Source organism: Eufriesea mexicana, unplaced genomic scaffold, assembly GCF_001483705.2.
Source record: "Eufriesea mexicana isolate 0111107269 unplaced genomic scaffold, ASM148370v2 scaffold1791, whole genome shotgun sequence".
Taxonomy (NCBI): domain Eukaryota; kingdom Metazoa; phylum Arthropoda; class Insecta; order Hymenoptera; family Apidae; genus Eufriesea; species Eufriesea mexicana.
This window is the reverse complement of record NW_016909887.1, coordinates 141,421-157,686: the sequence shown is the minus strand read 5'-3', so window position 1 is coordinate 157,686 and position 16,266 is coordinate 141,421. Positions and strand designations below refer to the sequence as shown.

The 16,266-nt window shown below is 41.3% G+C and overlaps 1 protein-coding gene across 1 annotated transcript in view; it reads right to left on the bottom strand.

Moving 5' to 3' along the window:
* Teh1 (tipE homolog 1 phospholipid transfer protein) overlaps positions 1-16,266 on the bottom strand; it is a 93,573-nt gene that overhangs the window by 75,560 nt on the left and 1,747 nt on the right. Inside the window, exon 2 of the mRNA XM_017902155.1 lies at positions 15,157-15,490. Coding sequence (XP_017757644.1) covers positions 15,157-15,490 — 334 coding nt within the window. The remainder of the gene's footprint in view (positions 1-15,156; positions 15,491-16,266) is intronic.

Genomic DNA, 16,266 nt, shown 5'->3' with positions numbered 1-16,266 from the left:
ATCGAGGAAACGTTTCCCTAGCGAAGAAAATCGAACGGCGAGCCAAGCCGTGAGAAGAAATTTAATTTATCCGCTTGCGCGCCTCGCCGACCGATGACGCGCAACGTATTATGCTAAAACATCGAGATAAACGACGCGAATACATCAACGTCGAATAATTAGCGAAGCTACTGGATCGCAACTTCGTTTCTATGCAAAGCACGGAGGATTTCCTGCACCCATTTTATCACCCCGCGTGTAATCTCTCGCGAGATTTTGAATCGCGTTCACTCGATATACGGTGAGATCACGATTCGATACTGTGGCGGCATATACTAGAAGAAGGTTTGAGGACTTTTTCGCAAATTTCCTAGATATACAATTTCCAAACTTTACAAACTTTACAATTTTTCCAAAATTTCCGTTTAAAGCTGGGTCTGCTAAGTAGCCTTACCGATGAGTAGGCCTATTAGCAGGCCGAGGAAGAAACGCATCCCTTCCTTTTCTTTTCGTCCCTTCTAGTACCACCACCATGTCGAGGATACCTCGAGGAAGTAGGAAACACTTCGCCCAGGTCTAGAGGACCCGTTAGGATCTGGTTGCCGGATGGGCCGTAGAAGATCGGGGCCAGGCCACGTGAGGTGCCCTCGCGCAACTCCGGCTTTCCCTGGAATAAACCCAGGGTTATAGGGTCCCCGCGAGAGTGACCCTTCTGAGGGGCTAACTAAAAGAGAGGAGTCTCCTTCACCCTTGATCTTGGAATAGAAGGAGTTTCTCCTCCTTCGGAGAAGTGCTTATCCTCTGGACGGGTTTTAAAAGGGCCCGTTCCAGAAGATACAGTCAGTCGTCAAAAGAGTTGTTAGTTAAGAGTTACTAAGTGAGTTGTCAGATTGATAGTCACCAGAGTTAAGAATTGACAGTTAAGAATCACTCGTAGTTGCCTAGTGAAGCCTTATCGGAGATTCGCTAGTAGTAACTTCACTTTTAGCACCTCACAAACCCACCAAACCACCTTGCTCCTACATAATTTCACAATCTCGTTCGGGATCCTACGTAGTATTTAATTTTAATTTTAATACGAGGGCAAGGAAGCGAATAAAAGGGAGAATCCAATAAGAAAAATCTATAATAATAAATAAATTATAAATAGGAAATAAATGTAATTATCAAACGAATAAACGTCGCCATTAAAATCCTACAACAGCTTGCGTCACATCAACGCCCAACCGAGGAGATTACCTCGCATCGACGAAAGGAAAATCCTGTTACATAGTTTTACATACTTTATTTGCAGCAGCCACGTCGAGACGAAGTATAAATATGCAACGAGGGAAGACGCGTTTAAAAATAGCGATTTAGGTTCATCCCTTGAAATTCGACCCAATAAATCCACTCTCCGTTTATTATCAATTCCGACGACTTGGCCGATCCTTTAATTATTCGAGCAAGAGTCACGATTGAAACGAAGATCTTCGATATCTCGATTATCCGAAACAAGGAGGGGGAACTAGCGAAAGCATCGGGCAATTTGCACCACTGACAAGAACAAATGGAGGAGAGCTTTGTTCGCGATGAATCCGGAACGGTTCGAATCCGCGATTTTGATTAATGGAAAAAATTTCGAAGCTCGATAGCAGCGACAAACCGGAAGTTCGGAGACAACGATCAACTAATGGAGCGGCGGTAATTAGTCCGCGCGCCGTTGCAGAGGATCGATGTATTAGGCGAAGATTAATCGCTCCGAGTAGATGCTCTGTTCCAGAACCTGTTTGTCTGGTATCTTAGTGTATTAGACTAATTACGGAGTATTCGTTGGTTCTTTGGACAATGTCCAACACGCTTCACCGGTAGCACTTTTGCAGCTGTTTGGCTTCGTAATGAAGAATGATAGAAGCACTGGCTTCTTTTCAGAGAGGCAATAACCGTGGCGTTTATCAACCGGATTATCGACGAATTAAAGCAAAACGCGCATCGCGGGAGGAAGACCATGATCAAATTTATATTCGGGCTATTCGAGATTACGAACGTGACGTTAACGTAATTAATTTAATAAGCTTGGTATTTATATAGGGATACTGTTTATATTAACAAATATAAAAAATAAAAGATGTTATTTTATTCTAAGATATATATATATAATGCTATTTCGGGGAAAGAAATCGCGAATCGGCCAATGCCAAATCGGAATCCTATTTTAGATAAATTATAAATTAGATTGATGATCTATGCGTGGCATCATTCTAGAAGCAAATCAAAAATCAGCCAATACCGTTATGAAAAATATTTTTAATAGCAAATTTTAAACGCAGGTCAACGAAATCGTAATAGTCGCAGCAAGCGAATCGCGAATCCAGAAAGTAACGCAATTTTTATGGAAGCACTGTTTGATTAGCAAATATAAAGAATAGCAGTTGTTATTTTATTCCAAGATATATATTTATTAGGAGCTAAATGAGAATAAGAGTAAAATATAAATTAAAAGGCTAGACTGATAACTGACCTATGACTACGCAACCGACCGACACTCTCGCGTCAACCCTCGTTGAAAACCGTAAAGGACTGTGTCAAGTCAGCTCTTGCACCCTTATTTAAACCTAGCAATCTCTCTTCTTTCACACGCAGGCTTTCTTTCTCGATCACTCATAAAGATCCCATCCATACAATCCTTACACGTGGTCACTTGTCTTTCCATATGCACTCCAGATATCACCCTGAACATTCGATCTGAACTCGAGGCTGCTGTTCATTATCCATCATCAGCCAGGTGGGCTCAAGTGTTTCCTTGCACTCGCTCTCAAACCCGAGGTAATTATGAACGAGTGAACGCGTAGTCCTAGGTTTAAATGAAGTTCCACGAAAACGAGTGACAATAAATTTAAAAAACCACCGATAATTGAGTCCAAGTGGTTATTTTTAGGGTCAAAGAGTGTCAGTGGATCGCATAATCAAAAATCGATTATTAGTTCAATTTCTCAGTTATACTTTACTCTTAGTCTCATTTAGCTTGTAATAAATATATATTAATATGTAAATATACATTAATACAGTATTTTTCATTAACCTAACTTTGAACTCTTATCCCTGAAAATGCTATAGATGTCAACAGTATTGTGAATAATACGAATATATATATTAGAATAAAATAACATTTCTTATTCTTGTATGTCAACCAATCCTATTCCTTCATTTATTAGTAACGTTATCGTATTATTTACAATATGGTTGACACCTATAGCATTTTCAGGGCTAAGAGTCTAAAGTTAGGTTGATGAAAAATACTCGATTACTGTAGAATGCAAAATCACTTTTCTTTCACGTTAAATCGAAAGAAATTTTTCAAAGTTCCACGAAGAAATAAATTGAAGAATCGAATCACGTCGATCGAAGTGGTACGAGATCGTGTTTAATCAGACACGTGTCTCCAAACGAAGGGAAACGAAGGCGCGACAATGGCCGCCGCATAGTGAAACACGTGCTTCGAGAAATGATTAAAAGCGACCAATATGTCGCAGTTTGTAATTATTAAAAGCGCTTGACTGTTTAACCAAAGCAAAGATGAATCCACTTTACGTCACCACTTGAAGTCTGACCTTATTTCCACGGAGATTAAAGTTTCATTTATCGAATGAAGGTACTAGCTTCATGCGACCTTGTATGCAGTGGCTCGAGTGTAAGTGAAACTGTATTTTCATCTCTTTCCGTTGCGAATAATTCGCATCTTTCTCTTTCATTAATCTAATTATTTACATTCGCGAACGTGACCAAAGGCGATAATTAATCGTGTCCTTATTAACGCGTTATCCTCGTATTTTCGTACTTTCGAACTCGACGAGTTGTTTCTCGGTTTCGCTGTGTCACGTTGAATTGAAGAGGGATGATACGGAAATAAAAGTCTCGAAAAATGGACTCGTGTTTCGTTTTTTAATTATTCGACACATCGAATCATTGTACATCAAGAATCACTGCTTATGTCAAACATGTTATACCCCTGCGAGAAGATGAATTTTATAAAAATTCCAATACTATTAGATCAATTAACCCTTTAAGCACGCCGAGCACATACCCAACGAAATCTCGCCGATATAGGTCATGGACTTGCCCGAAACAAAAGAACACGTTCTATCTATTTTACCTCATTTCACATACCAGAAAGCCAGAGCAACAGCCCATGTACACGTACAATGATTAATTGACATCTTATTCGGTACACGACACAGGACCTATATATTGGACTCTCAACGATGACCATTAGCCTATCTCGAGTCTATATTTCTATAATAAATATTCAAAATTTATCAAAAAAATTTTTACCCTTATCGATTGTCAGTGGAACACCTTTAAATGGCTCAGACACACACGCATAGACCCTCGTAATACTATATACATAATCGAAACTACTCTTCTGCCAGATAGCAGTTTAAAAATTATTAGAAATTTTTATCTCCATTAATTGCCAGTGGAACACTTTTAAATGGCTCAGACACATACGTATAGACCCTCGTAATACTATATACATAATCGAAACTATTCTTCTTCCACATAGTAATTTAAAAATTATTAGAAATTTTTACCTACATTGACTGCCAATGGAACACTTTTAAATGGCTCAGACACACACGCATAGACCTCGTAATACTGTATACATAATCGAAAATGTTTTTCTTCCACATAGCAGTTTAAAAATTATTAGAACAAATTTTACTGGCGGTCTCCTGTGATTAAATTAACCGCGAATTAAGGTAAGAATGCCAACCACTCCCTGCACGCCTGTGCTGTCCTAAAACGAAGTTCATCCGCGTGTCATAGCGTTCGCTGAAGAAGAAGTCACGAGGGTGACGCGAGCGAGGGTGGCGCGAAACACATCCCTCTCCGGCGGATAATTTTAAAGCGCGAGGAGACGAACACACGGGGAAGAAAGCGTGTTCTCGAGAAGGACGGAGCCGTGACCCGCATTTCGAGTCTCGCATTGTTTCCACCGGCAACAGCCCTCCTTCGTTACAGGCCGATCGACAACGAACTCGCCGGGGTTGCGTTGCAATATCACGGAAATGTTTTCTCGCGGGGCGGACAGCGGCGGAACAAAGCCGCGGTGTCGCGGAAATTTCAATGGGGACTCGTTAACCCATATAATTCATCCCCTTCGAGCACCACGGGGGTCGCAGTGTCCCCGGCTATTATCGGAAACGTGCAATTTTCAATGATCGTTAAGATGATCGAACAGAGAAAGCGAGTCCCTTAATGAGCTTCGCGTTCTGAGAGATGATTTTAGGTGTGATTTTTAGGCCTGATTTAGAGCTGGTCTCTTGAGCCTTAAAAATATTTATATAAGAATGGTGGTGCTTGGAATAATTCTATAATTATCAACTGCCTAATCGTGGAAAGTTGTGCACTGAAGATATCTCAATATTAGGTTGATATTACATATATAGGGGGCCCAGCCATGGGATTATACGATGTTTTGTGGTTACTAGGTGCTACCAGTTGGTATCCCGTAGACTGTCTTGCTATTGATAGGTAGCAGATGATAAACATGAAAGGAAGGGATGCATTTCGTCCTGGGCCTGCTAGTGGACATGTCAATAAGGCTTCCTAGCAGGCCCAGCCTTAGATACTGAGGTCGTGACCAGAAGAATACTGAGGCAGAATAGGAACTCATATTTATGAAAGTCGAGGGTTCACTTGGGAAAAACCTCGAACCCCCGCTTTCCATCTAGCAGTGAGGGTGTGAATAATAGTCGCTACATATATAAACCGTGATTTTTCATTCGTTACTATACGATTTTATATAAAGAACTCGCAAATTATACTCGTCTATTATACTATTAATAAAATGAAGAGCCAATTATACGAATGCCAAGAACCTTATTACCCAATAAAACAGCCTAGATCAATAAGATGATCAAAGAAACTGTTTCGCATAAAGAACGTACAAACCTAGCTAGCAAAAAGGAGTTCCATGAGCAAGAACAATAAAGACACTAGCTAACAACGAACAAGTACACTCGATATGTTCAAAGAAGATAATAAAAATTCGTTGAGCAATGAAAGAAGAGATACCCTGGATAAAGAGATCCATTAAAGAACGGATAACCACTGAAAACCACATGAAAACCAGTCTCGGGTTACAGCTACCATACCGCTAGACATACCCAAACAAAAGCTTTGAAATCAGCGGGAAACATTCGAACGAAGTTCCTTTCGCGTTTGCAACGAACCACCGATGGAATCAATCGGTTAAAGGAGTCTTTCAAAGCTGTTACACGTTTACAGCCCTGCGGAAGCCAGCCACCCTCCAATTCCTCGACGCTTTACCCGGGAAAAATAAGATCAACGCGCGATCCGTGCCGTTCTGTTTGCTCTGCATTCGAATAAATCTGCGAGTTGCGTCAGAAGTAATTAAACTACAATCATGCCTAACGGCGGGCTAGATAACTGCTTCCATAGCGTTCGTACCACCAGCTACGCCGTCTGAAACTGCGTCCCAACTTGCAGGTGAGGGTGTCTTCGTGTATACACGTATGCACCTATACGTCCACACGTGTGTACACGCGTATGCACGTGTACGTGGGTGGTAGATTCGTCCGTGCAACCACATATCCCTGTGTGCAGGTGCACGTGCAAATGCGCGCGGCCTCGAAGCCACGCTGTGAGACTGATTCAGTTTGATCGAAACCGTAATTTCGCGGGCTGAGCACAAGCCGGATGGTATATAGGGGAATATCGAATAGCTCGTATTGTAAGGTGTAATATGGATATGGGGAGAGGAAATGGAACGGTCGGTTAGGGGGTGGTTTCTTCCACTAGTCTCGTAAGTACTTGCTTCTAAAGAAGTTCCTTTCGACGATACGCTCGAGCTACGTCTTCGATGTCTTTTACTTTCTTTTTCCCCATTTCTCTTTCTTCTTCTTCCATTTTTCCTTTTTTGGGGGAGATGGACTCCTTTTTAGAAGATAAAGTGGGTGTTCGAGGCTACGAAATCTTTTTTGGGGGGAAAATGAGGAAATTGGTATTGAAAATGAGGTGCGTCTTAATGCTTTGAGGACGAGCACCATGCGTTCTGTGGAAACTATCAGTTTGGCTAAGGAACGCATATATGCGTTCGATGAAAACAACTGTTAGGCCGGAGGAACTCATAAATGCGCCATTATGACCGATAAACACAAATATAGCCGCTGTTGCGGCCCTAGGACCCTCACGTCCCAAGTTAAGTGGCGGACTGACTGTTTTATGTCCTTATTGCCAACGTCGCTAAAATCGCGTTTAACACGTTAAGTGCCAAGTCGGTCCCCAGGGATTGGCGCTAGACTTTCCGTTCGGACCCGGCCGGTCCTCAGGAACAGGCCCAAACTAGGACCAAAAGGTGCTAACTTTTGGTGTTAAATTCTTCGCCATCTTTGGACCTAACGTTTGGGAATTCCTGTTATGACAATTGGTACAGTATTTCCGAGTTTTATTAACACTTCGCTCTCCGCCGGTGGCCCACTTGACGACCGTGTCAGGGCCTGAATGGAACGGCAAGCAAAACGGGCTGGGTACTTAACGTGTTAAGTACGGTTTACTCAAAACCGGTCTGTTCGCAAAGGGTTAACGTGTATACAAAAATCCATCTCTCAGGAGAAATAGGTATGTCTTTTGAACTGTTCATCGAAGAGGTTCCAGGAACGCGTGAAGCGTTTACTTCACGCTGTACATAAGAATTAGGGGTCCAGAGCGAGCCACAATTGCATACCCTTTTTCACCACTTCAGTTTGGTCTCTCCATTCGTACAGTTAAAATACAGAGGATATACCTTCCTAAGAATAGAATAAAGATAATCCCATAATCCCCATAATTGGAAGGAGAATTAATCGTTGAGAATTTTAGGGATGAATACTTGAAGGGTGGTAGGTAATTGTTACAGGAGAATTCGTGTATTTTTATGACTATGAGGTTACGTTGTTATTTTAGGTATCAACAACAGCGTTTCGTTTAATACCAAAATTAGTATTAAATTGCTGTAGCACTTAGGAAAGTTTGTATACCAATGAGACAGTCTCACGTTTTAAAACAGTATACGCGATGCTCAATTACAGTCTTCGTGGTGGAACAAGCTAAGAACAAGCTGTTTATTGCTTGGATAATGTTCATCGAAAACAAAGAGAAAGCTGGAGAATAGGGCAAAGGGAATGGATCCAGTTATAAAGTTAAACTTGCACCAACTTTTCAACTGTCTTCTAGCTAGCGTTTCCTTTGTATCTCCGAGTTATTACATCTTTATTGCGTCTGTTTCGCAGTTGAGTGCAACGGAACTCCACAGTGCTCGCAGGAATGGGTAAGTTTGTTTAAAACAATTGGTAACCACGCCCGTTTCAGTCTTCACTCTATTTTAATTCTCGCGTAGACGCGTTTTAATGCTGTCCTCGCGGAACGTGTCTTTTATAAAGAATAATTTGCGACATTTAAAGGACATGCATCTCCTGTTATTGCAGACCCCAGACATTCGAACACTTAATGCTACAAAGTTAATATAAAATAGAGGAAAGAAAAATACTGCAACTTTTTCCTCTTAAAAGCACAATTAACTAATTAAATTAAATAATACTAATGTTATATATCGAATCATATTTGTAGGATTTTAAATATCTCGAATTCTAATCTATAAATATTGGATTACTCAGAAATGCCTATCACTAAATAGTTCAATTATATATAGTGATGAGCAAAACTGAGCACAGGACAAAAATTGTTGAAAATGATATTGCATCAACGTGAAATGATTACAGTCAACGTTGCCAATCACTTGCTTCTATGATAATACGTACAAGAAGTTTTCGAAATTTTTAAAACGTATTCCCCCTTGCCTGTGATAATAAAAATTTCATGCTTTCACGAAAGAGGTCGAATTTGAGTGAAACATGGTGGATTTGTACGAGAGGTAGAGATGATACGTATATATTTTTCTTAGCTACTATAACTCAAGTTTAAGGGATGAAATCCTGAGCTAAAAATCGTTTGCCAAAACGTTTACGAAAAATTTTTACTCGTTTCGGAATTAGCAGTCTGAAAATCGATTTTTGAAGTATCGTTTCATCCCTTAAACTTGAGTCATAGTACCCAGAAAAATCATTTATGTATTAATTACTTCCACCATTCAATTCTACAAAGCTTCGAATTGGAATTGAACTTTCCTGATAAAAGTATAACAATAGCTTCGAAATTTTTATTATTACAAATCAAAAGGAAATAGATTTTGATAATTTGTACAACCAATTGTATTTCCTATAATACTAAACAAGAAATTTGCAGGGTTGATTTTAATCATCGTATCATTGTTTGATACTATATCAACAATTTTGGTTCTATCTTCAATTCTGACCATCGGTGTACCTGATTTATCTCGTAAATAAAATCTGTACTATCAATTTTTCTCGAAAAGAGAATTTCCTCGACGATATCGCGCCATCCCGTAGCGAATCGAACTTCCAACCGTAGAAATATTTCTTTGAAAAAGAAATCCTTCGACAACGTCAGGTCCACCTGTGACAAATCAACTTCAAAGAATTCCAACGCCACGAACGAAGCTATCCAAAACGGAAGAGAGGTACGCTGTCCTCGCACGTTCGACGGAATCCGACATACTCCCAACTTCCCTATCCAACCGCATTTTTGCCAACGACAAAGTCGAACGTACAACGTTCCACCGGTTGAAACGAATTCCCTGGCTCTTTTTCCTCGCCAGGTGTCGAGGGAGCGATTCGCGACCCTTCCGGAACGGCATTCCAATTAAAAGTTCGAGGGTGTTTTACGCCTCTTTCCCGTCGACCACGATGTTCGTAAACGTGTTTTCGCGAGTGGTCGCTCGAAACCGCCTAGCAAGACCTTGATTACTTGACCGTCGAAATATCGCACGAAGGCCGAAGAGAAACGCGGATTCTGCCTAATAAAAGTTCCCTTCGCGATGGACTTCCAGCTTCGCGGGATTTCGCATTCGACCATTTATTGAACCGCAGAGAATGCATCGGAACTGTGGCTTCCTCTATGCGTTACGATAGTTAACGAAGGTCAGGGAAAAAGGTACGAAAATCGCCGGAAAATCACCGGAAAATCGTGGAAAAGTCGCGGTAAAATCGGAAGGAAAAATAACGGTAAAATTACGAGAAAAGGGCACGATAAAATCACGGAAAAGTCACAGTAAAATCGCGAGGAAAAGTCATGGTAAAATCGCGAGGAAAAGTCATGGTAAAATCGCAAGGAAAAGTCATGATAAAATCGCAAGGAAATATCACGGTAAAATTGCGAGAAAATGTCACGGTAAAATCGCGGAAAAATTACGGTAAAATCGTGGAAAAGTGACGATAAAATCGCGAGTAAAAGTGACGGTAAAATCGCTAGGAAAAGTCAAAGTAAAATCGCTAGGAAAAGTCACAATAAAATCGCGAAAATGTCACGGTAAAATCGCGAGAAAAAGTCACGGTAAAATCGCGAGAAAAAGTCACGGTAAAATCGCGAGGAAAAGTCACGGTAAAATCGCGAGAAAAAGTCACGGTAAAATCGCGAGGAAAAGTCACGATGAAATCGCGAGAAAAAGTTACGGTAAAATCACGAGGAAATCGCAGGATAGTCGCAGGAAAATTGCGGAAAATTGCGGAAAATGCGGGAAAGTCGAAGGAAAAACGCGGAATGTCGGGAAAATTGCGAGAAAATTTTGGAAAATCTGGGGAAAATCGTAGAATTTTAGAGTGCATCGCACGCTTTGCGAAGCTTCGAATACTTTCCAATAGCGAATCGATAATTTCAGGAATAATACGAATCCTCGAATATGGAATTTCTAAGTCTAGAAACAGTCAAAACGACGTAGATTATTTTTACGTCGAAGAATAATTTCGAATTTTCATACGTACAAGTTGATAGCTGGACAGAGTAGGAAATTTCATTTCGCGTTCGTCGACGCGCTGCGCGTTTGGATCAAAATGGATCCTGCCAACGCGAAGCAAGGATTGATGATGGTCGCACTTGCCTGGACCTCGGCGGTGGGAAAATAACGAAATTTTCGTTGGAAACGCGGAGGAAAGGGAACGAATAGAGTCAGCGACACAGGATCCAGCGACGAAATGAAAGATTCATTCGTGGAACGTTATCCGGGGGCAATAAAGCGATGAGTTCATAAGCCAAAGGATCTGGCGGACACGAGAAGAAGATAGAAGCGGAAGAGCTAGAAGAACGCCGATAGTCTGGTCGATTAATCCAAGCCTGATATATCACGGTGCAGGTTAGCGCTGCTGGTCCGGGATATCCTTTCCGTGCGAGCATCCAGCCTGTTCCACCTAATACCAGCGCGATACAGTGCCAGCTAGTAGCTATAAAGATGACAAACGGGCCACGACAGAAAAATAACAAGCCGCCGGGTCGTGATGAGCCTGGAGGATGCTCAGCAAACGATCGCGACGTTTAAAATGGCCGTGTCTCGACTTTCGGCCAGGAATCACGACCTCTTTCGTCGCAACGATATGCTGGCATCACCACGGGATCGCGTAGCTCTTGTGGCTCTTTTACGAGCCCACTATTTCTCTGTATATTTGTCTGCTTCCCTTTGTGTCTGTTGGCTTTAGCGTAAATCAAAAAGTGTGCCAAACTGTTTTTCACTCAACTCTTCTCTCTTTATTTTCCTTTTACTATTTTTTCTGCTGCTTCTTCTCTTCTTCCTTGTTCCTTCTTTCTCTGTTTCGTTCAGAGAGAATCTCAGGGTTTTGGGATTGCGTTTGCTCGTGGCTTTGAATATTACGATAAAAATTACTCCCAGACTATGTCTACTAAACAGTGTTTAGGTATGCATACGTGTTTATGTATCAACGAACGATTTTGGTAGTTTGAAAGTTAAAAGTCTATTCATCGGCAATGCGATGCGAGGTTGAGAAATATTCTCTTCGTCCCCGATTTGCAGTTTCCAAATTCGCTAATAACCGATGATATCTTTGACTCTGTGTATTTAATAAATGTCATTCGCGGAACTGGTACGTGGACGCGTGGGCGGTATGCAGAGAATAATTTCGGGGATGACGGAGATCCATCAAAAAGCGCGTGGAAAAGTCGAAAGATACGGAAAGTGGCCTCAGTGACGCAGTGGCCTGTAATGGAGTAGGCTCGAGCTTTAAAGCGGGCCCCTGAGTGCTCTTTTTTTTCGCGATACCGCATAATAACGCGCGCGCGCGTGGACCAGCGATAAAATGAAAGGCGAGCTCCTATCTTTGTTATTAAATATGCAACTACGCAAGTGCGCACAGAGCGCCCGTGTTTTTGGAGCGAACAGAGCATTTTTGAAATTCGAATGCTGTCTGAAGGACCGTCTCCGATTCTTCCAATCTTCCTGATCAGCTTCATACGCGAAAATTAATAATTTTGAACGCGTTTTGTTGATATCGGTCTGTGGCTATCATATCGCTTACAAAAGTGGAGAAAAATGTACTATTTTTCTATATTATATATTCTATATATATATACCATCTATTGAATATAATAATAAATCTATTATCTACTATCACATACCTCTATACAAGAAATTTAAGGAAAATTTAAACGAGGAATAATTAAAAGGAAAATTAAAGAAAAATTTAAACGTGGAATAATTAACCCTTTGCATTCGGCGATTTTTTCGTTACAGGAAAATAGTAATTCGAAAACTTTCTGCCGTAAAGTGGACGATATTTCTAAAACGGTAAATAAGAAATCATATGCAAATTAAGACGCAGAATTATTTTACTTCGATATTTCATGCATCTTTGGGTAATTGTAAATTTGATATATTAATTAATATCCATCTCTCGAGTGCAAAGGGTTAAAAGACAATTTCTGTAAATTTGGAAATTATTAAAATACTGTCGATATTTGTTCATTTCGCAAGACAGACGTACAAAATTATAAAAATAATGAAAGGATAATCGATAGAATAAAACGTTAACGACGCATAAATGTTAAAATGTGATCGACCTTCATTCCCTTCATTGTCAAATAAAAGTTATTTCGAAAACTGACTGGCCAATTTTCTTCTAATGAAGAAACACTTTCGTATTTTACCTTTTGCCCGTAGCCAGCTTCATCGAGAGTACGATCACGATTTCTCGTCGCAGTAAAGCCAGTAGGTCGACGAAATTCCAAATCGAACGTTCAATCACTAACGGCGATCCGATCGATGCCCTTTATAAGGGAATTCTTTTTTTTCTCGCGTTTAACCGAACGAAACAGTTTGATGGTTTCTCGTCCGACGTTTACCAATCGAAGGATTTAATCAAATGAATTCCCGTCACGTTTTCGCGAACGTTAGAAGCTGGACACCCAAGCGAAATAGAGAACGGATGAAGCGATTACATGTAGTAACAATGCACTGAATCAACTATTTTATAAATTATTAATATCCCAAATAAAAAGAAATGAAAATACCGAGTAGTGTCAGAAAAATTAACGAGAAATACTATTTAATGCAAAATTTAAACGGTTCTATTCTAATATACTGTAGGAACGCATCCGTCGATGCAGAAAAGGAAAACCAACATTTGTTTTCGCTCCTAGAAACATCGAGGGCCCCAAGTCAATGGGCGCCTGGTGTATGTCTTTACGACCAGCACCCCATGATTCGCGGACACGAAGACCACCTAGAATATTTGGGCTGGGCCCTGGAAAAAACAGTTCGTTGGCGACTAGAGTGCTGGACAGAGCTTTTCGAAGACACCGTATCCGCTGTACCAGCCCCCCTCGCGTAATAAAGCTTGTATTAACGCGAAATAGTGCCATCGTTCGTTAATACCACATCATCCCTTCAATAGAAATTGGTAAACCGATTTCGAAACGATTCAATTACGAAAATCCGAGTAACGCGAATAACTCTCGTTAAACTTCGTACGAAAAGGGAAAAATTACCGTCATATATGCAAAATACCTTTACTATTCTCCATTCTAGAAGTAATCATTACTTCTTTACTATTCTCCATTCTACAAGTAATCATTACCCTTATTTATGCACGACATGCTTCAAATAGTAACTAGTCGTGTAATCTTGATGTTTGAACAATCATATATACCTCGGCCAGATTTGTTTGAGAACCTGCGCTAATAAACCGCCTCGTATTCCATGTAGCAACATTTTACCTCATAATTTCCAAAGCAAGTCCCCTTAAAGACTAAACCTCTTTTCAAACGAAAATACTCCACAGCCCCATTTTTCTCGCAAACTCTCCCGAGATATTGCCACGCACAAATGTACGTGCATGTGCACACGTTTAACCTCCCCTTTAATTCGATATTCCCTTCAATTTAATATTCTACAAATTAATACCTTGTCTCGGGATCTAAGTTGCGATGCCGGGTGCCATAATCAACAGCAGAGTCACACGTCGAGTCACCTCGTCCGAACACTACGAAGAATAACACGCAACTGAAGCAGGAAAACATTTGCGAGAACGAACCTCGAGCCTGTCCGAGCTTATGTTTACGTTATATCCACGCACCATGCCTCGTCCATGAAACCCGTGTTTGGCTCGATTTCCTTGCCTCGAGTCACACGTCGTGTTGTATATAAGAGGTCAATGCTCTCAAACCTACAGTAGCTAGAAAATATTCGAACGCCATATTTCAAAAGAATTCTCTAACCAAGAAATTCCGATTTTAACGAAAGTTCACGTGCACGTAAAGTGTAACGCGTGCAGTAATTCTTTTATTCGGTATGACTTGAAGGAAAATCAACGATTGAGGTTCTAACAATGTTTTTCGAAGATTTAAAGAGAAGTTAAGCATTTTTTATTAGAAAAGTTCTCCTTTTTCCAAATACACTTAAAAAAACAGAGATCGGACTTTGAGTCCAACCCCGTGACACTCTCAGACCTAGCACCCTGCAAGTCTCCCTCTGCGATCGTGAGACACGATCGAGGAAGAAAAATCGGAAAAATCCCACGTCTTCGTTGATCACCGAGGAAACGTGTAGCTGAAAGACTGGCTGGATGAATAATAAAACGCTCGGCGATCTACCGCCGACATTGCAGTCGTTGCCACCCACCCAAAGCTTCCTAAGACCCAGACAGCCCGGACGTTTGGGCACTACTTGGCGAATCGGCGAGCCGGTCCGGAACTAAAATCGACTAGAGCCGACTAGAATCAACTAGACAGACACATATCGGGGACAATGTTCATCGACGACTAAAGGCACGTTACCTGAGATCGTTGCCCCTGCCTCTCCTCATCCCACGCGACGAATGCCGTGGCGGTGGACTGCACCTGCAGTCACAGTGCATCACACACAGAGCGACGCTGGTCGCGAGAGTCACTACGAAAGGAGCCGCGAAGAAGTGTATGATGGTGGTGACCTGCGCCTCGCGGTTATAGTTCGCCATCACTATGCTGCCGTTCACGCGGCTGTAATGGCAGGGGAATTTCGCGCCTTCGTAGCCCAGTTCGCGGGTGAAGTTCTCGCAGTCGACGATCGGCGGATAGCCACAGCCTTTGATGTTCACCAGGAGCACCGCCTCCACGTCGCCTGGCGTCGGCACTGTCGAAAACGAAAGTGTCTGGTGACGTTAAGAATTTCCGTTCCGTCCTTCAAAGGACTGTCACGGAGTCTAGGATCGTCGTATATCCGGGATCGGTATGTCAAGGGTCGTCGGGACTGGGTTTACAAGGCTAAGATCGATGGACCTGGACAGAGTCGTAACCTGGCAGCTGAAACATGATTAGTTAACCCTTTGCACTCCATTGCCATTACAGAGACGATCATAGACTAATACTCTCAAATTTTTCTTTTTACGAAGAAATTACCGATTTCGAGAGACGTCTCGATGCAAAAGTGCATTGGGATTGTCAATCGATAGAGTTGAAAAATTCTCAGAGTGCAAAGGTTAAAGCTTCGCCTTCTGCTGGTATATAAATAACACATACCGACATCGGGTCTCACACAGAGCACGGAAACTCGATACACAGATTCGATAGAAGATGTACGTGTATGTAGAACGATTGAAACTCCGATATCGATGCGAGAAAACGCTAGAAATCGATCAAGCCTCGAATTTCAACAAACGTTAAAATCAAGAATCGAATGATTAACTTGTACAATTTTTCTTTTCCTTCTTTTCTCTTTCAGAAATATAAAGTCCATAAATTTCATTGTCTCGTGTAAAATGCTTTGAACAAAAATTAATTAACTTTCTCGGTGATACAAATTTTGACAAATTAATCTACGTACACGTAAATTCGCGATTTTCTGGCGAACTAATTTTAGTTTCATCACGGGTTTAGGAAACACTGATCGGAGGTTACTGGTTCAGCACA